Source organism: Varanus komodoensis, unplaced genomic scaffold (assembly GCF_004798865.1).
Source record: "Varanus komodoensis strain SLA01 unplaced genomic scaffold, ASM479886v1 scaffold6_2, whole genome shotgun sequence".
Lineage (NCBI taxonomy): Eukaryota > Metazoa > Chordata > Lepidosauria > Squamata > Varanidae > Varanus > Varanus komodoensis.
This window is the reverse complement of record NW_025336346.1, coordinates 14,971,295-14,992,599: the sequence shown is the minus strand read 5'-3', so window position 1 is coordinate 14,992,599 and position 21,305 is coordinate 14,971,295. Positions and strand designations below refer to the sequence as shown.

Genomic DNA, 21,305 nt, shown 5'->3' with positions numbered 1-21,305 from the left:
GTCAGTTATCCAACTAACATCTTGTCACATTTGCTGCAATAAGTTTCTTTAAACATTCTTTAATCACGTTAAAGCTAATTCATATTTTGCTGATGAAAGGACAGTTCGGCCCATGCAAGACATGAAGCTGAATCCAGAGTGTGCATGCCAAGGATGTAAGGGCTTCCTCCATATACAGAAGGCACTTTATCCAGTGAAGGACTTCCAAGGGGAAAAGTGGAAGGGGCCGTTTTCCCCTTCCCCTGCACCCACATCCTTATGGATGCCCTTTGAACATCTCAGGATCTGCTTGTTCCCGCAGAAACAAAATAATGTGAGCCCAGGGCAGAAAGTGAAATCTGTGGTAAACATCTTCCCAAAGTCCAAAATCCAAGTTGAAAGAATGACAGAAAGCAAATTCATTGGCGTTGCTTTTTACTAGGGCCGGGTAGTTCAGAGGGCCACAATCTGGGATGGAATTTGGAATGTGACTTTTGGAAACTCTGCTAGTTCTGCTTGTGCTCTATCTGAAGCAAACTGGATGTGCTAGAGACACACAGTTTTCTATGTTCTGCTCCTCTGCCAACTGAGACCAGCTGGGCATGGTGGTGAGAGTTTTGGACTGGGGGCCTGGGTTCTAGGCCCCACTTGAAGCTCATGTGGTGATTTTGGGCTAGTCACAGACTCTCAGCCCAACCCACTTCACAGGGTTTTTATTGGGAGGATCAGCTGCTCTGGGTTCCTCAGAAGAGGGGAAAGGGATATAAATACAATGTAGTAATTATTACTAATAATAGTAAGTAATAATACTAATAATTCATCGCTGTTTGAAATAAAATTTATCAGTGGAACAACCCTTCTCTCTGCTCCTCAGTTGTGGCATCTTTGCCTCCCCGAGGCCTTGCCCCATTGAGGGGGAATGTGGGGATCACGAACTAAGGGGAACTCTCTAAACTGTGGCAGGAACTAAAAGCAGGGCTCCCCCAGCATGCCATTCCACCTTGCAACTGGAAGGAGAACAGCGCACAAGGGAATCCCCTATTGTTAACTCGGAACACAGTTGGATCCCCCCAAACACACCCACCCAAGGATTTGTCTCCCTTCCTTCTCCTCAAGCCCCAGTAGCCTCCAAGGGCTCAGGCATGGAAGAATGGATGGAATCAAAGCCTCCACATGTTTGGTGGAGTGATACTGCGGACCAGATTAGGCCTGTGGATGAAAGGTTCCCCATCCCTGGCACACTTCATTAATGGGGTAGCCCAACTCTCCATGTAGTATTTTTGGAGGGGCCACCACAGACAGAAGAAAAAGTCCACTTGGACTGTATTACATATGCCTATATCTGAATCCAAGTGTGTATAGCTCAGTTTGCAGCATTGCTTTGAAATGTTATACATTTTATTTGTTTTTTGCTTTTGTATACCATTCACAACTACCAAAGCTCCCAGGATGCTTTACAACAAAAATGGAACTCGTGGAAAATATTCCCTTTGCCTTTACTTTGATTCATGTGTTTTATTGTTTTATCTTGCTATGTCGATATTTTCTTTTAAAGAAATATGTTTCTATGGCTGGGGTCAGACAGCATGATAATCTATAGCCAAGGGCTGAGCATGAGCTGAGAGAGTTGTTGAAATGTGGGTTAACATGCTGTCTGAACCCAACTACACTTACAAATTATAGCTTGTTAACCACAAACAATCCAGCATGGTTAATTACGCAACAACCAACTTCACGTATTGTTCATGGTTAGCAAAACATTGTTAGCATGGTTGGGTGCAGACAACAGGATTTCAAACACATTTCAACAACGACTCACAGGGAAATGACAACTCACCTTCAATCCTTGCTCAACCCATGCTTATATTGTCTGAACCCAGTCAATGCATTAATCCAGAATTATCAAACAAGGACTTGTTCATACATTTGGAAATTTGGTCTTCAATGGGTTTTCCTCAAATATAACAAAAGGAGGGATAGGTTATCCTCAGCAGGTAAGGACTGGGAAGATCTGGTGGTATATCACCTGAAGTTTAAGGAAAATGTTGGTACTTCTTTTGAACTCAACAGGCCTAGATTGTTGCCCCTCTATTATGTTTTCAAAGGCAGGCAAACACTTTCATTGCAGCAGCTCTTTGGGAATAGCCTGGAACTTTGAGATTGTATTGGGCTACCTCTTTTGTCTATGTTGCTTTTACTGCTGTTTCAATTTTGGACATTTTATAAACCTTAACACTGTAGTTGTTTTACGTACATTTTCAACTTTTGCATATTCCTATTAATAGTTTGATCTTTTAATGCTGTAAGCTGCCTTCCAGCCTAGCATTGGGAATAGGTAGCGTATACTACTATTACTGATGATGATGATGATAATGGAATAAATTTCCCTTTCATGAATATAAATCTGGAAGAAGATTTCTGGATTTGTTTACATTTTTTCCCTCTCCTGCGCTGTGCATTTGCTTCTAAATGGTAAAGGAGCTTTTGCACTCAGTATGAATATACAAGAAGTTTCAGTTCAACTGAACGTAGCAAGAAGAAGAGAGAAAAATGATGAGACGTGTGTGCATGGGCATGCACACACAATTGCAGAGGTCATATATTACAAATTACTGTCACCTTCCAGTCCTTTTAATGAAATGCTCCATTACAGCAAACTTCCAGCAAGCACAATGTGTGTAAAAATGATAATTCCCCCAAAGTAAATTGCATGCCGTAGCTGAGGCTTCCTTTTGCCAGCACGCATGCTATTAGTACTTATTGGCTGTTCTTCAAGGATGCTTGCAAGGCAGATAGTATAATTTTAATTACTGCCAACCCTAATTATTTTTAAATGAGTCATTTATGAAGATTGATGGGAAGGTGAAAGACAACGGAACTATCTCTTCTCACTTATGTACAGGAGCACCTGACATGACAGTGAAAGAAATATCTCTGAAATACAAGCCGGTCTAGCAAGAGATGTGGACGGGTGTGCACACAGACACAACGGGGCAGGACAGGGAGAGAAAGGGAAAGGGTGTTGTTGGTTTCTGTTAGTGGGTTTGAAGAAGGAATGCATCCACCTCCCTTTGATGCATCGTTCTGCTCTGGTAGGCCACAGTCAGTGAATGTTTTAAGACAGATTTTATTGAGGAAGACTACCCAAAGTTATTGGAAATCCATTCACACTATAATACAAAAGGGATTTGCTCTCCAAAAACAACGGCAGAATTGGCTCTGACATTTGACAGATTTTCTGCTCCTTGGGAAACCATCTTTGCCCACAACAGTATCTGAGAAAGGCATCTGTGCTAAGCCTAAGGCTGCCAACTGCTTCCCAGAAAGTTCTCCTTGTTGCTTTTTCTCTGCTATGCAATTCTGTCCAAGCCTCCGTGCCCTCCTGCTCCTGGAGCAGAATGACTGTGTTGCTAGTCAGTCTGGCCAGGTCAGGGTTACCAAAGAGAGGGTGGAAAGCCATTCCCAAACACTGTCCTGTGCCCCAGTGTTGCCCCAGTCCAGTGTTGCCCTCACCTTGCCAGGAAGGATTCCTTTTCCTGGTCCTTCCCAAGTTCTTCCCCCGTTGGCTTCCCTGTCTTTCCTTCCTCTCGGTCCATGCCTGCCTTCCTTCGTGGTTGTCCTTTCACTTTGGTGCTTCTCTCTGGCCTCAGCCACCCCTACTCCTTCCTCCCCTGCTTTCCTTATCTTCTCTCCCTTTCTCCCTCACTCCCTTTCACTGGGGCTCCACTTCATTTCGTTAATGGAGGCAACTGAAAGACAGGCAAGGCTGGTGACATCACTGGAGCAAGGGGATGCCATCCACAGTTCCTGGGGCCTTGCCTGGGAGCCTGGCTGTGTCAGAGAAAACCAGAGATGCCATGGGTGACTCACTGGCTATTCAGAAAGAGGTGGTGAGTCTGATCCCTCCCAGTTTCCTTTCTGAAAAGAATGCAACTAGAATTTCCCAGTGTATAATTATTTTTTTACAGGAACGACGGATACAAAAATCCACAAATATTGATGGAGAGCAGAATAAATGTTTCTATACACATTCCCTCCCTTCCTATGACTCTCCCCAAAGTGTTGATGTCAGTTCTCTCAATGAAATCTCAAAACAGGCTTAAAGCTGGCTTTGAAATGTTTAAAGGGAAAGAAAAGCTGAGCCAAAAGCAGCTCACAATTGTGGCTGAAAGAAGGGCAAGCTGTCCCCAAATGCCATCAGAGTCCTTTTAAGGAAGTGGGCAGTGCACTTGCCCGGGAGCCTCTTGGCAAAACTTTTGTAGGGCCTCTTATTGTCAAAGGATTCTGCAGGCTATTTCCAATACTCACAATGGGGCTTTTATTATGTGAACTGTCTAGAGAGCTATGTGGCTAAGAGATGGTTATACAAAAGTGCCAAAAAAATAAAAAAAAATAAATGGGGTTGGGTTCCCAACAGCCCATTATGGGAACAAGGCTTACAACAGTCCATGGTTGTAGGGATGGCTAGTTGCCCACAAACTAGCCATCCTGGGGAAACCAGTCTGGACCTGCATGAGATGCGATTCCACTGTGGGTAGCAGCATGGGGGCCTAGTCAGTCCTTCTCTGAAAGGCCCTGCATGCAGCTTCCTGGAAAACAGCAAGAATGGGGAAGGAATGGAAGCTGGCATTACCAGCACACATACAGAACGAAGTGCCCTTCTCCTGCAGAAACACTTCGAACTCTAGCCAGTATGTCCCCAAAGTGTAAAACTGAGAAGTATGCTTCACATACTTCAGGGAGGAACTGCCACTGGTGATGTTTCTCTGAAGTAAGGTTTGTGCCTTGTTGTGATGTCTAATTGAAATAACGCCTATTTGTCTTGTTCAGCTGGAGTTCCTTTTATAAGACTGAATTAAAAGAAGGACCAAATTAAAAATGTGGAAATATAGGTGGCTATTATTTTATAGTTTAAAATCCGATGCGTATATATTCCCTAGTGCAGCCAAAATGAGAAAGAAAATCAGGGAGGCTGCATTCCAAAGCATACTTTGCATTATCAGCATTCAACTGGGCATTGTCGTGTCAGAGGTTATGCAAAGGCTAAGCAAAAATTGTAGGTTCTCTCAAGAGTTGTTCATGGAGGGCCACAAGTTGCCCATCTCTGTTGTTGACTGTGAGAAACTGAACTGGAAACTGCAAAGAAAGCCTTTCACCTGGGAACAGAAAGTAGTGACAATGCACTGCATTGCCAGAAAACAGACCTAGCGAAGAACCATGAAACCCAATCTTGTGTAAGTTTAAGTCTCACTGCAGCGATGGGAGCACACAAATCTCCAGCATGCACAGGGCTTGCAGCCTTGTGCAAGAGCAACAAGGTGACACATCTGTTAAAACAGACTAGCCTACAAAAGTTTGGGACTCAATGCATTTATTAGACTTCAAGGTGCAACAGGCAGAGAGGGCTCAGCATTGCAAAAGACTACCTTGCCTGTTCTTCTGGAAAGCCGCATCTCTCTCAATCATAGCTTTTCTTTTGTATTTCCCCATTGTTTCCTCTGGTGAAAAGTGCAATTCTGTCTAGTGTCACTAGTGTCAAAAATGATGGTGGCTCCATGGTCAGGTTATTGATCATTAACTTCATCATGAGCAACAGCTGTATATCATCTTTTAAGAAGTCTGCAGTTAACTCACTTCCCTACCCACCCTTAAAGCTGCAGCCTACAAATGGGCAGTACAAAGCCTATTTACATTATTTACGCTGAGAATTGAAATAGACCGGCTTGTAGAAGGACACACTAACTTCGCGAAGTAACTCTTTGTCCCTCCTTTTCACCCTCAAAACAACTCTGAAATGTCTTGCTGGGACTTACAGAAAGCATAAGATCAAACACAAGGAAAACAATCTATGACTAAAGAAGCATTCTATCAGAATGCTACCACATTGTACCACTTAGTTTTTAAAAGGAATATTTTGAATTGGAAAACAATGAACAGATTTTTCCTTTGTTCAGTGATCCATTGCCTCTTGATTTTCGGGTTTGGTCATGAACAGAAAAATTCCAGTGTAAACAGGGCAGAGAAATGTGAAGGCTTTCTTTGTCCTCTCTGAGAAAGGGACTGTATGTCAATGACAAGTTGAAAAATTCCCTATCCTACTGTATCTCCAACACACAGGTGTGGAAGACACATGTAGTCAAGAGGTCCTAGTGGAATTTTCTGGTAAATCAAAACCGAACACCAAGCCTGCTGCCTATGATTTATGAAGATAATAATCCATCGCAGAAGTGCATCAGGTAAAAGGTCAAATATCTGAGCATCAATGAAGAAGATACGATGAGGATGAGGCTTGCAAACAGAGGGCCCGGCTTGCACTCGTTCCAGTCTGCTCAGATAGATTTGGCCCATTCAAAGCAGGAGGCAGAGTTGGGCAGATGGCTTTGGAGTTTCAAGGTCAGGAAGTAAAGATTCTCAGACAGAGTGTGAGAATTAGCCTGCCTCAGAAAAGTGGGGAGGCATTCCAGAACTAGGGGATGGGGAGGAAACTGAGAAGAAATTCCTTGACCCAGTCAGAAGACGTTGGGCAAAGGGAGTGGACCGGATAAGAAGTGTCCAGTGCTCCTGACATCTGGACCTCTAGAAGCAGATGCGAGCCTGAAAAGAAGGGAAGCTTCCATTTGGATTCAGCTCTTCACATGAGCAGCTGCTGTTCCCACATGCCAAAGAGAACATTGCTTAGATTTATACTTATCTGTAACTTGCTAACCTTTAAGAAAAGGACTGGTGCTTCTAGGGCAGCGGTCCTCAAACTTTTTCAATAGGGGGCCAGTTGAAAGGCTGCGGTGACCGTTGCGGGCCAGTGAGATGGGGTTAGCTGGGGGCATGGGCTGGTGAGGTCGGGTATGCGCGAGGCGGCATTGGGCGCGTGCAACGGGGACTCGCTCACTCGAAGATCTCCCATCTCCGAGCGAGCAAGCCACAACCTCCCCACCCGTGCTGTGAGGCAGTGGCGAGCACGCGCATATGGGAGGCAGGCGGCGGTGGTGGCTTGCTCTCTCAGAGACCACCTCTGAGTGAGCAAGCCACTGCGTCCCCGCCCGCACAGCAAGCGTGCGCGTAGACGGCGACCAGCGGCGGCATGGGCTGGATGGATGGCCATGGCAGGCCGGATCCGTCCCGCGGGCCGTAGTTTGAGGACCCATGTTCTAGGGTGTCATCTGTGTCTGCTGGAGGAAGGGGAGGAGAGACTTGCTCACAGCAAGGCTGTTTGAAAGGGCTTCTTCCCGAAAGAGGCTGTGCAGACTTGCACATCTTCAGGGAGAGCCTCCCCTTGCTCTCACCACTATCAGAGGCATGTGGTGGGGAACATGGGAAGGGCTTCCGCAGGGCCACTCCCAGGTTCTGTTACTCCACTGTCCTTCCACAGACAGAAAAGGCTTTTTCATACAGGCTGGCCTGTGGCATCTCAGCTGGGCTGCTGCTGAATTGGTTTTGATTGGTTGGGTTTTGTTAGTATTTTTTAAAAGATGTACTTTGCACAGGAGCTTTTTGTTTTTAGTCTGTTTTTATGTTTTCATTGTGTTTTTTAACTGAATTTTATTCTTGTTCCTTTTTTTTCTATCTGGCACGACGAGTTATTTATATAAATAAATAAGTGGATTTAATAATAAATAAAAGTGCAGACTGCCTTAGAGGCAGCTAACCAATAATTCAGGATTAAAGTACCTAGGTTAGAGGGCAGTCAGAATATACAAAAGGTTTATTACCTGGAATAATCCAGGAGTCTATAATTTTTGTCAGTGCTTTAAGGGACTGATGCCATTAGATCATTCAACACCACCAGTAACAGAAGAAAATGTTCTGGAGTTCTTTAGCTCTTTTTTAAATCAAAGACTGTTTTTGAAATATCTGCTCATGCCAGGGCTTAGATATAATGAAACTAAGCCATAGTAGAGTTGCCAAAATACATTTTAAAAGAATGTGTTAATCACACAAGAATAGCAGCAACATCCTTCACATTTGCATAAGGTTTGGTAGCCTGAGAAGGAAAGGGAAATTGATGGCGGGAATTTGGGAGGTGGTGACCAGAGATGACCAGGTGTCAAAATTTCTCAAGAAAGTACAGCAGATACAAGAGGAGTAGGGAAAGTAAACCAGGCCTACAGGTAGGTGATGAATGGAAAATAAAATATGGAAATGTTTTTCAAATGTCAGAGTTGCAAGTGCTCAGCTAGGATGCCTTGGTTAAGGATAGTTTCCTACATTTTAAGATGTGTTCATCTGAAATCTATTTTTCCTAATATTCTGCAGTTCAGGTTGATGTTTAGGAAGTACACTGCAGTGCAGATAGGGTACAGCACTGGACTAATCCACTATGCATTAACTTTTTAAGAATATCCCAGCCAAAGTGAAAATTGGGTTCTCTTTATTTATTTATTTAAAACATTTCTATGCCGCCCCATTCACCAAAGCCTCGGGGCGGCTCACAACATAAATTAAAATATAATACATTAAAAATATAAAACAAATTAACAATATAAAAAATAAGTCGCCCTGGCCAGATAAAATAAGCAAACAGTATTAACAATTAAAATGATGTTTAAATAAAAAGGTACCTAAATGATGTTTAGGTATCATGAAAGCCTCAAAGCTGCCCTCCTCAATGCCAGGGAAGAAACAACGCTGCTTCAATGGTACCATTCCTGGTTGTTTCAGATCTGGTATTCCAGATATGAGAGCTTAGCATATTTGCTGACTTCCTTTCAACCATAGGTGGTAAAGTAGCCAACATTTGTAATGTTGCTGCAAATGGTAGCTTTTTTTCAACAAAGCAACATGGCTGCTTTTTTCTTTTAGATGTTACCATGCAAGCTAAATGACAAATTAGAACTGAACCTAACATGGAGACAGTAACATCTAAAATACGGTAAAAGCATTCTTCGAGGAATATGGAATGTGCTGCAGAAAACTTGAAAAAATAAGGAGAGGATTACTGTACATGAAAAAATAATTAGAGGAGCCATTTGTTTCAATAGAAATAAAGTACTGTAATATTTATAGTCTGCGCCAGAATTATAATGACTCTGGGGCTAGAAGTGAAGTGTCACAGCATGTTCCACATGTTTTTAGCACTGTTTCTAAAAGCTCTAGAGGCTATTAAATTTAATGAACCCATCTGCTACGAAATAGAGGTCCAACATAATCAGTTTTCTCAGTGCCATTTAATGCAGATGGCATTCCACAATTCCACGTGCCCAGATACATTTTTTGATTGTCTTCTTTATGGGTATGTGCAGGGTGTGTATGTGATCTGTTTGTTTTGATGGTATGAACATCTTTATTATCCTGCTCTTAGTTTTTCTTTTCTTTCTTCTTTTGGTTTGTTTTACAGTGGTGTATCAGGATGCTTCCATATTAAAATTTATCTAATTAAAAGAAATGTTGTCTTTGAGTTATACTCCCCTCCTTCCCACCACAACCAGCCGTCTTGACAACCAGCAATTAATTCCAGGACATAATGCTAATATAATCATTGAAAATTACCCTTATAGCTAAAGTTCCAAGTCTAACACTAAGACAAGCAAACATGCAATTTATCAAATACAAAGGAGTTTGTCTACAGAGCCAGAGATGCTAGGTGAACATCTGGATGTGTAAAATTGTAGCTTTTTTGTACTTTTTCTGATATCCTTAAGTGTTTGATCCAAAAGGGGTCTACACGGAAATTGTACAATTCCTGTAACAATTAAAATGACCATCTTTCCATTAGTTTGTCCATGTTGCCATGTATTCTACTGCTTTTTCCACATGGGTTTTCTTTGAGCTGAGCAGCTCAACAAATGTCGTATCCATTTGGAAGTCATCCTAGTCCTTAGTGGGATATCTACACTTGCTCTTATTAGCAACTAGTGGTATAGGATAACTCATCTTGGCTGTGCAATCACTTATTAAAACACATTAACGTGACTGTTAATAGCACGCAGAGCTTAAGTTCTCTTTAGTCAATAGATGCAACTATCTTTCATCTCAAGAATTTGTCGTGTTCTCCCAGTCGTCAGAATTGCTTCTTTTTGATGTGTCATTAATACAACTTCATTTCTGTAAATTTGGCAATAAAGCATAAAGATGGAAAAGTAGAATGTTTGGCCACCACTGCTTCAAAACAATAAACAGACATTTTTCGGCATTTGTGTGCTGGTCAGGGCTGGCTCTAGTAGTGGGCAAGCGGAGGCAGCTGCCTCAGACTGGGAGATCCTGAGGGGCGACACCAGCCAGCACTGAAGTGTTGGAAGATGCAGTTATATTTGTTCTGGGACCCATAAACTACTTTGCTGTTCTTGGGTGTGGAGGAAGATGCCAGCGCAGCACCACAGGCTGCATATTGCAAGTGTTGCCTCTTTTTACCAGGCATTGTGTAGGGCCCATTTTATCCTTAAATGATGGATAAAACTTGGGCAGGAAAATGTCTTGAGCGGCCCTTGAGTGTGCAAATATGCGCACATATATACACACGAGCTAACTGTTTCAGGGTTTCTAGAACTACAGAACAACACATTCAGACACCATTCACATGGTTTGTGTTACTTTTAACAATTCAAATTCACCTGCATTACAAAGTTATCTATGCCTGAAGTTATCACTGAAAAGGAAAAGTGGGAAAGGAGGGGGGTAGTCATGATACACCAAGAAAAATGTTGTTGTTGTTGTTGTTTAAATCTAAGAACACAATGACAGATAGGGCTAAAGATTAGATTCACACTGTTTGCTGTTTTTCCTAATAGCACCATCCATATCGTGTACACGGATGGTGCTATTAGAAAAAATCAAGCAGTAAAGCAACAGTGTAGACCAGTGTTTTTCAACCACTGGTCCATGGACCAGCACCCATCTGCAAGCATTTGCTGGTGGTCCATGAAAGAGCCACTGCCATGCACACACAGGACAGCAGCATCTTGCTCACCGGGACCAGTATGGGGCTCTCTGTGCTCTTGCAGCCGATCCCCCGCCTCCTCCTTGGAAAAGGCATCTCAATGGGACCCCAGCCGGAGCTGCGCTGTGCTGGCCTGCCCTCTGGACAGAGACCCAAAGACTGGGCCTTTTCCTTTCTCTGCTGTGTTTTCTGCCAGGAAGGAAGATGCAGAGGCGGGGTTGGGCTAAGAGTGCCTTCTCAGCCAGTTTGTGCTGGTGCATATGGGGGTTTGAGGGGGTGGGGTTCACTCTATTTCATTATTTAACATTATGAATATTATTGTATTAAGTAACTTGGTTTGATTTTGTATTGCTCTGCTGTTGACATTGTATTTGAATTTGTACTTGCTAGGAGCATAGTATTGCATTTATATTGATTTTGTATTTTGCTATTGTAATTTTTAATCAAGTGTTCTTGAAAAGAAGCAACAGCAGATTTTGCAGTAATCTTACTTGAATTACATATTTGATTACATTTGATTTCAATATTTTATTCTTTTATTAGCATTTTTATTGCTCAGTTTCTGGGTATTTTCAAAAATGTTCATCTTTGGTACTATATTTAAAAACTAATCCACAAAATACTATATTATGTATATAATGCTTTTTATTTCTGAAATAATTTTCCTATTTTTGCTGGTCCCCAACTGTAAAAAGATTGAAAACCACTGGCATAGATAGCTCCCATTCTTATGAAGAAAGCCACACACAGGAGCTTCCACATTCTCATCAAGCTTTTATTTATCAGCTTTATGAGTTGCTTCTGTATTAAAAATTATTATTATTATTATTATTATTATTATTAGAACATTTCTATGCCGCCCCTTGCCGAAGCCTCGGGGAGGCTTATAACACAATACAATACAATACAAAAATAACAATATAAAATTAAAATTAATAATATAAAATAAATAAAAAATATAAACAATATAAAAGAAGTTATAAAAGAAAAGAAAAGAAGAGAAGTCGCCCTGGCCAGATAAATAAGTAAATATTGTTAACAATTAAAATGACGTTTAAATAAAAAGGTCTTCACATATAGGTTTGTTAGCTATGTATCCTGGGGCACTAGTTCTCACTGAAAATGGTACTTTATATAATGTAAAGAGAGGTATCCGTTGTTCTCTTTATCTCCATACACGTAGACACACAGAGAGAGAACCAATCAATATAACAACAACAACAGTTTCAAGTGCTTCACATACATTTTCTAGTTATAATCCTTAGAACATCTCTGTCAGACGTGACAGCTTTATCAACCCCACATTACAGACGGGGGATTCTTTGATCCCCTCTCTCTTTCCTGAGGGGGGATGGTTTGCCTAAGGCCTCTGGCTCGTTCAGGGCAGAGCCACGAGTCCCGATATGTAGTCTGGTCTCTTACTTACTGTGCTACATTCTTTTCCACTATCAGCCTATAGTTGATATGAGATAGGTTGCAGCTGACATCTATGGACGATTGCAAATTCCTAATGAGTAATCAGCATGAGAATGCTATAATAGAATAAAAATATATCACCTTATGCTGCAATGGTATTGTTTCTGATGGGGAAAAAATTACAAAACCGTTCACGGGCTAGTAAGAAAGTATTAATAGAATTTGATTGGTAGACTTACTGAATAATATGATTAAGGTTTCTATTATATACAGTGATCTGTTTGCAATATCTGCTGAAGGAGAGAGAAAAAATAATGGAATTAAATTATGCAGGTGCAGAAAATTAAAACAATGGAAACTGCATGGGAAGAAAAAACTTTGAGGAATAATTTTGTAACATACGATTAATGACAGAGGAACAAAATATAAGATGGAATCTGTGCATGGTAATATCTAATGTCGCTCAAATATTTTAGTGACAGAAAAGAACATGGAGGTCTGCATTTGCTTTCGAAGCCAAAGAAGACCTGGGGGAAGCTGGGACCTATACCTGCAGGTATGAATGATGAGTGGGGCTGGAGCTCCAGACAAAATGCTCTTCAGCTCTATAATATTCTGGCCAGCACCCATGTGTGTGTGTGAAACACAGAAATCATGAAGAAGCAATAGTGTATCTAAATTCCAACAATTGCCACCAGGACCACATGTACGGGCTATTATAGGGAAAGATAAGGTTGAAAGGCACACTGTCATTAAATCTTTCAGAAATCAGCAAGTTCCTCATCTTGGAAAAGCTGGAAAAGTTTTAAGCAGAACTGTAGACTGACCTCTGTCATGCTTCCTAAAGGCTGCTTTATTTGCCCTCTGTAAAAGTTAGCATATTGCAAAATAAGATTAATTCCACAAGTAGCAAAATCAGACTAAGTATATAATGTGATTTCACAAATGATGAATGATCCCTGATTGGCTATGGCAATGTCTAGAAAGGTATCTAGAGGGCCGTAATAGTAAAAATGGCACCTTAAGAAGCAGCAGATCAGAGAAACAATGGCAATATACGAGCATTAACAGAGGTGAGCATTCTCACTGTTGTGGGTGTGGAGTATGCCTGGGAGTGTTACAGCCCTCTGGAAACAATACACACTCTGAAATCCAAAAACCACAACATTAGGGTACAATATTACTTTGTAAGCTTTTCACCAACTTCTTACTTAGATAATGTTGGTTAATACCACATCAAATGACTCTTCGATCAGTTTCAGAACTTTGATGTAGTTTCTATTGAATATTAAGTGTGCCTCTGTGGTCATGCAACCACTTTGTGCTGTAATGCCTATAAACATGGATATGCCAAGTCAGACATTACTGCCTTCAACAGGAAATAATAGGGTGGGATCCAGTCCTTCACGCAACAGAACTTTCTTGTCCTCTCCCCTACACTGCATTCTCCCACACCGTGTGCCCTGAATCATCTGTAGAGGATTCCTCAGAGCAGATCCAGGGCAAGCAGAGGGATGGAGGAAGGAATGGGCACTCTGTTCCAGTGGTTCTCTTTAACGGTATAAAAACTCTGTAGGATACAGTACATCAACTCCACAGGGCTCCTGCACATAGAAAATCATCTAGCTTCTGAGAGTGAACTCACTGCTCCGAAAGAAAATGCCAGGGAAAAGCAGAAAGACATTCACACAAAAAATCTCTTTCTGAAAAGGACACTCAACAGTAAATGATTCCAGCGAGTACAGGGTTTAAATTTATTTTGATTATGTGAGATGGTTGTAGAATTTGCACAAAACAAATTTCATTATTAACTGCATAAATGTCTCACACAAGCATTTTCTTCTGTCTCCTGTTTATAAATATTATTTAATGGAATTTGCATTCAGAGTAACTACTAATATTTACTTGCTGTATTCATGCAAGATCATTTGAAACTAATTGGGAAATATTGTAATAGTTTTCCAGAGCAGCAATCTATAATACATACACTGAAAATAAGAGACCCTGGGCACCCTGACTGTGCTAAAAATGCTAATTACATCCATTTATGATAATAGCATTATTAACACAATGCCATCTTCAGGAATAGCATCAGACGGAAAGATGGCACAAATTGACTACAGTGTCTTCATAAAAGCTGTTAGACAGTACTGCTTCCTATGTCTTTTTAAAGAAAGGTGAATTAACTTAGGCTGCAATGCTATGGACACTTACCTGTGATTAAGCCCCATTTAATTCAGGAGTTATTTCTGAATAAACATGTACAGGATTGTGCTGTTAGGTTTATAAAACCTGTTTAATCTTTTTTAAAAGAATCTAGGCCTTCTGGATGATGTAGTTCATCCATGAGAACAAACTCAGTGAGCCATTCGCTCCAGGAACATGAACTAAACAAAGCTAGTATATGAAGTAGTTGTAGTTCTGCAACAAGAATGCAGGGACAATAGAAGAAATGCCTGAAGCCCAACTGAATGCAAGCTAGAGCTCATTGAAATCTATGATGGCAATGGTTACCGTGGTGTGCAGGGGAAGGATTTCTCCTAAAGCTGGATCAAATCTCCAAGAAAAGTGCTCTGCCCAGCTGGGGCTGGATGACTGAGATCAAAAGGGGGGGGGGCAGCTGATCAGAGTAAAAGAGACACACAGAAGCTTCCCATTTTCAGAATCATTCGTGCTTGCTGAGAGCTACAGATTTCGACTGTCTTTCTCCCTTTTCTTAGGTTTTATGACTTTCAAGGTGTTCTTTTCAATGAGACTTCTATTGAGTTCATGTGATTGCTTTCCTGGGTAGTTATAATCAATTAAACCTCATTAACATGTGTACATTTAGGACATCCTGACCAAAATGTGAATCACTTTGTAATTACTTAGATTGGGTCTATTTGCCATTCTGTTGCCCAGTCATCAAATTCAAAAGGTTCCTTGTGGAGCTTTTAAAAGTCTGATTAGGATTTTACTATCCAGAATAATATAGCTATTTATTTCATTTTTAACCACCCAAAAGCCAAGGGCCACCTGCCAAGTTGGAAACCCCATTTTTCACCCTTCTAGATTATAGATCATTTATGAGTAAGCTGAAGAGTTTATGGGGCATTTGGATGCGATACCTTCCCTGCCTAGAATTGTTACTTGATGCTCCCTATATTCTCTCTTTCCTTGAAACTGCCTTAGCTGTTGCAAATATTCTGCACCAAAGCATTCTAAAACTGCTATTGTGGAGATAAGAAATAATTTTTCACTAGGAAGGTGGTGTGTTTTGGAAGCCGCATCTCCTCCTCCACCTTGTACTTAGGAAATGTATGTTCCTCTTAGTCCCACCAGTTCACATAATGGGAAATGCATGTTTTGTGGCAGTGCTCACCATGCCATCCATTTTATTGAAATGTTGTCATTTTATCAGTAACTCTCCCTTCCCACTGCAGCCATTTTATGAGAATGTCCATGATAACTTCGAATTTTCAAGTGTGCCCACTGACTCAAACAGGTTAGAGACCCCTGAATTAAAAATAACATGTTCCCAGCAATAGGCTACAAAATTCATAAGGCTTTCCCCCTACCTTTCCAAAAGCCACATGTGGAATCTGGGGTAAAAATCTGGTTTAATTTAAGAAAATAAGTCCATTTGTTATAGAAATAGCAAAATGATATTGACAAACTACAGAAGTATAGCTCCAGAGGCAGAGTAACAGATATCAGAAAGAATAAGAAGTGGGAGAGAATCAAACCTACGAGTGAGTAGAGGAGAAGGTGCAGGGGGGTAAAGAGGAGCAAAACAGATTTAAACATGGTCTTAACTTCTTTACTGAAATCAATGCAGCGCAAAAGTAGTTATTTTATTTTTGGTTGGATGTGCTCCTGGGATTAAAGTTTCTTGTTCACAAAAGGCAAAGTGCAGCAGAAAAGAAGTTGCAAATTTAAGTCCTTGGCAAAGAAAGCACCTCAAATGTATTTCAGGGTTCACCTAAAAGGCATCAGATTACAGTGTTTGAACAAACAAACAAATACAAAAACTGTGGGAACTAAAAGAGGTTAAAATATATTTGACTAGCCTTGAATTGGTAGTTATTGAATGCTAAATTCACCATACCCCAGTTGGTCTTCTATGCTGCTCGCGCATGATAAACTGGCGGCATGCGGCACAGCTGATGCACAATCATCTTGTCACACAACTAGCCACTCTCAGTGCCTTAAATCAAGTGAGAATGAGAGATGCAATCAAAGGAACATAATCAGCTCTCTTCCTGCTTCATACGAAACCTGGGGGAGTAAAGCACTTATTGATGGTCACACCAAATGTTGCAGTGAAAGGCAGGTGATAAGTGAGCTCATCATAATTCCAATGCTACTTGAAGAAAACAGTTTTAGGGGTAGCAAAAGAAAAATGGAAAAATGTTCCTGCAGTTGTAGATGTGACTTACATTACAAAAAGAAGCTTCAACAAAGGTAGAACTGCCCTTAAAAGTTGCACAAACAGCCAAAAAGAGTGTAATCTCTCAATATGGCAAAATGTACATTTCCTACCATGAGAAATTCTTTTTATTCCCAGGAAACACAGCAGGTAAAAATTAGCTGAACCTATGGACAAGCCAAATCCTTTCCAGCTCAGAGCATTTTAAATAACCAAACTCTAAAAGTAATGCTGAAGTTTCTTGGATATATAAACACAGCAGAAAGGCAGTGTTACAAAAATGGATGCAGTCCTCTCGGCAAATCAGATGTAAAATTAAACAAAGCAATATTTATTTTCAAAGACAGTGGCAAGATATTCCATATGAACATCCTAGCTCTCCTTGGATTGACAGTCACTCAGAAATGATCCTATCGCCTTCCCCACAAAATCAGAACAAATGTGTTCATTTCCTGAGCCAGTCCAAGCATCTTAGAAAATAAAGAGTGCCATCTCCCTGCCAGCCCCCAAAAGAATCCTCCCCATTGTTCCTTTTACTTTCCAGCATGGGAACATGCACCGGTAGCAACAGTGAATATACAGTAGCCAAGACAGAGTTTCCCCTCTTTCCTCATCACCAATTTCTCTTGCTCAGAGTGACAGTCAAAGAAGGGGAAAGCACAGACAAAGACCCACCTCCCTCTTTCCACTCACTACCATCATGATCCATATTCTACAGTGTGTTTGGGAGAGTGTTTCGCTCACTGGGAGTGGCAGAATGAATTTTCGGATGCAAGGTGGTCCAAATGCAAGGCTGGTGAGGAGCAGGGAGGCAATTCAGGAAGCCTTCTCTTGCTGACATTTTGACCGAAGCAGAGGAGAATGGAGGAGGGCTGCAAAGCGCACTGCTGTTTTGAAGACGGGATTTCAGGAACCTCTTGAGTTTGGTTCCAAGCCAGGCTCTGAAGAACTTCACTAGCATCACTATTAGGCAGCTGACCTTGTATGACCAACTGATAGCTGACCAACTATTTCTCTGTTTAAGCCAATATCATCTACTGGCAGCAATTCTTCAGGGTCTCGGGCAGGATTCCTTCCTGGCCTTTTGTTTCACTAGGAGGTGAAAGAACCAAGGATGAACTAGGGATCTGCACTGGGAAGATACCACACCAGACTTGAATCCCACAATTCAGCCCACAGTGAAACCAAGAACCGTATTAAAATCTGCAGAGTGCCATGATAAGATAGTTTAGTCATACAGCTCATTGGTCACAGTAGTAAAAGTGGATTTGATACAGTGTTCTAGGAATATAAGTTTCTCCTAACAAAAGGAGGGCTCTTGAATCTGGCATAGGTTTAATTTTCGGGGTTTTCTTGTTTTGTTTTTTTAACATTCCTTTGAAGAGATATTAAGTTCACCTAATGAAATCTCTCAGCTTTGCTTAGTTTGGGTAGAAGTTAACAGCAGTAAAGATTAAACAGAATTCTGCACCAGCAATCAGAATGAATATGAGAAATGATGTATATGAAGTATTTTTGCTATAGCTTTGTTTCCACAGACTGCTTCTGGCATCATGATCCCCAGTTTTAAAATATTATCATTATTACTATTAAAATGCAAATAACCTCTACAGAGGATCAAGACAATCTACTGTTTACCATAAAAACAAAATGAACACAAAGCAAGCACTAAACAAAAATGGAATATTATCAATAAAGAGCAAAACAGATTCAAATGTTTTCTACTAGTCAGGCTAAGAGTTCACAAAGCTGAAAAGGAGAAAGGCTATCTACTCAGCTGTACCATGAAAAGCATTTCTCTTTTTAAAGTGTAACCATACATTCTTAAATATATTGTTCATATATGAAAAACACCCAACTCATTCTTGCAAGGTTCCTTGTTACAATCCTGCTCAAACCAGTTCATGGCCTGTCCATCTCTCTACATGATTTCACATTGGAGCATTGATTTCAAGAGGAGTTTAACCAGAGGTGCTTCTCACACACCCCTGAATTAGAATGAGCAATTTTGGATTAGATCTATCACCTATCAGTCAGATTTGGCTTGACAGCTGCCACATTCATAAAAATACCATGCAGAATAAGTTAGCTGCATGTCGGTAATATATGTTGATTAGCAGCCATTTGTGGACACTTAGTCTCCTTGTCAGTTATTAGCAGCAGCCCAATGAAAATCTAGTCATTTGGCCTTCTGGCACCAACCACCATTATGACTTGCTGCAGCTGATTTATGCTTACTCTGGACCTTTATAGTCTATGAGTTCGATGAGCAGCATAGCAGCTTTACCAACTGGAAGCCTGACATTCTCTCCATTAACTGCTGCAGCTGAAATTAGTTCATTGTAAACTGGACTTCCTCTTCGCAGCACACACACAATCCACATTCAAGAAAGCCAAAGCTCAGGGCATTCTAGGTCATGCTAAATGCAACCTGATTTCACCTCCTTTTGGCATTCTGCAAATAAACAGGATGTGTTAAAAGTTGCCTCTTGCAGACTTACAGTGCTGTCAACGTAGGCTTCAGTCCATACCACGTCATGTTCTTGATCAATCACTTTGGGTCGACTAAGCACATGGAGGTATTCCATAACATTTTCCTGCACATCAGCTAGAGTAGAGATCTGAGTGAAAAAGCCTACAGACATTTTAAAGGAGAAAGAGAGGGAGAGAGAAAGAGAAAGAGAGAGGCATGAACAAGAAGCCATGCAGGCAAAAGTGAGCGTGGAATACGCATAATAATTACATCCATCTTGTCTCTCGTTTGTGCTACCAGGAAAGGGAAGGGAGGAAAAAATGGAAATGGGGGGGGGGGCTGAAGAGGCCCTGTCAAGCATTAATTTGTGGAAGCACAAGTCTGTGAAATGATATGTCAATCCTGAAAGGTTCCATTCCTCAGAGTGCTATACACCACTGCACAGCCTGCCCTAATTTTTGTTGGTTCCAAGTCAATTTTTCAGCTTCAGGATAAAGTAAAAGTAGAGGGAGTTTGTTCTTAAAGGTAAATGCTCTAAAAACGGTGAGGCTGACTTGACTCTCTACCACCTATCCAAAAGCCTAGCATCATAAATATAAGGCTGGCACAGTGAAATTTCTAGCTCAATCAGATACTAGCTCTCTTTGTTCTAAACCTGTCCGAGAATTCCAACACCATAACCTCTTCTTTCTATCAGCTCCCATTACAGCAGCTTGATGCCGCATCTGGCGTTGTCAATAGTTATCCCTAGGAAGAGCCACATCTGCTGCGGCATTAGGGAATTTTCAAGGAAACTATAATAAATGAGAGTATACTGTGGACTGTGCCATTGGGCTGAATGCTTCTTGGTGGCAGTCTGCTGATCATTTGCTAAAATTATGCATTGCTGTACTTCTCAAAATCACTAACCAGTCACCTGGACATGCTTCAAATGAAATCACTAGCCAGGATATGAGATGCGTGAGCTCACACTGCAAAGAGAGCTGTATCTGCAGTGTGCATGTACACAGAAATGCATGTGTGCTTGCAGTACGTGTTTGTACGCACTAACACACACAATCGCTCTTCACATGTTACTCTGAACTGTCATAAGATGAGTAAGATTGCTGGCCGCACCATGAACCTCAAGGGCTACAAGCATATACACTGGAGACAAAGGGAAAGGCAACTTTTCTGATGGTATGTACAATTTTCATGTGCACAGACCATTTCAGACATTATGCCAAATATGTCCTAGGGTGATGGGCATGAGTTGGTATGATCCCCCTGCCACACACATTCAGAACCGAGTCTGGATATTGCTGCTGCCTCACTAGCCAGTGTCTCATGCCGTAACGCAGACAAGGAAGTACTGCCCTACACAGCGAGAACAGACTGCGCAGCTTTTGCCAACCTCCAGATGTGTGGGATTGCAACTCCCAGAATTCACAGCCAGCACTGTCCTTAGCTATTCCCGCTGAGAGCCATGGCGGTTGCTATCACACACTACTGGGAGTGCCAAACTGGGGAAGACTGAAAGTGCTTCCGATTATAAATGATTCGCTATGAAATTAGGGTGGCAAAATGCACAAAAATCATAAAAATAAGAAGTCACCTCCGGTTTCTACATCTTTAGAGCATATTCAGGCACTGCACCAGTTCCTTCAGTCTATATTTACTCCCATGGAATGCAGTGGTTGCACTTTGCTCTTCCAAGAAACGATCGAGCACAGCACTTCAGAACACTATTGTGGCATCTTAGTGTCACTTGAAGGCTCACTGTATATTGCAAGCAAAGACAGAGGAATGTATCAAAAGGCCCAAACACTACTTTTTCTAGGGAAAAGTAGCTTTGGTAAGCTGGTTTGGAATTTAGAATTGGTTAAATGGAAGAGTACTTAATCTTTCCTCTTTCTCTTACTTCTTCAAGCTATTCCTTAAACTTCCCCCCACCCTCACAGTGTTCCAAGTGAGTCTTTGTGTAAGATGCATGCAGACGGCACCCAGGTCTTTTCCTCCTTTTCATCTGATTTTGATAAGGCAGCAGGAGTGCTGGGGGAGAAATTTATAAAGTTCACATTTTAATGCAAACCTACTTGATTCATACTTTCTGGATCAATACACTATCTGGAATGCGGTTCTCCATCAGTATTTCTGCAAGTCTTGCAATACAGTTCCCC

The 21,305-nt window shown here is 41.3% G+C and overlaps 1 protein-coding gene across 1 annotated transcript in view; it reads right to left on the bottom strand.

Annotated features, from left to right (window-relative positions):
• Nucleotides 1–21,305, bottom strand: part of CACNA2D3 (calcium voltage-gated channel auxiliary subunit alpha2delta 3) — a 648,113-nt gene that overhangs the window by 185,265 nt on the left and 441,543 nt on the right. The window contains exon 13 of the mRNA XM_044451514.1: nt 19,175–19,308. Within this exon, the coding sequence (XP_044307449.1) occupies nt 19,175–19,308 (134 nt within the window). The remainder of the gene's footprint in view (nt 1–19,174; nt 19,309–21,305) is intronic.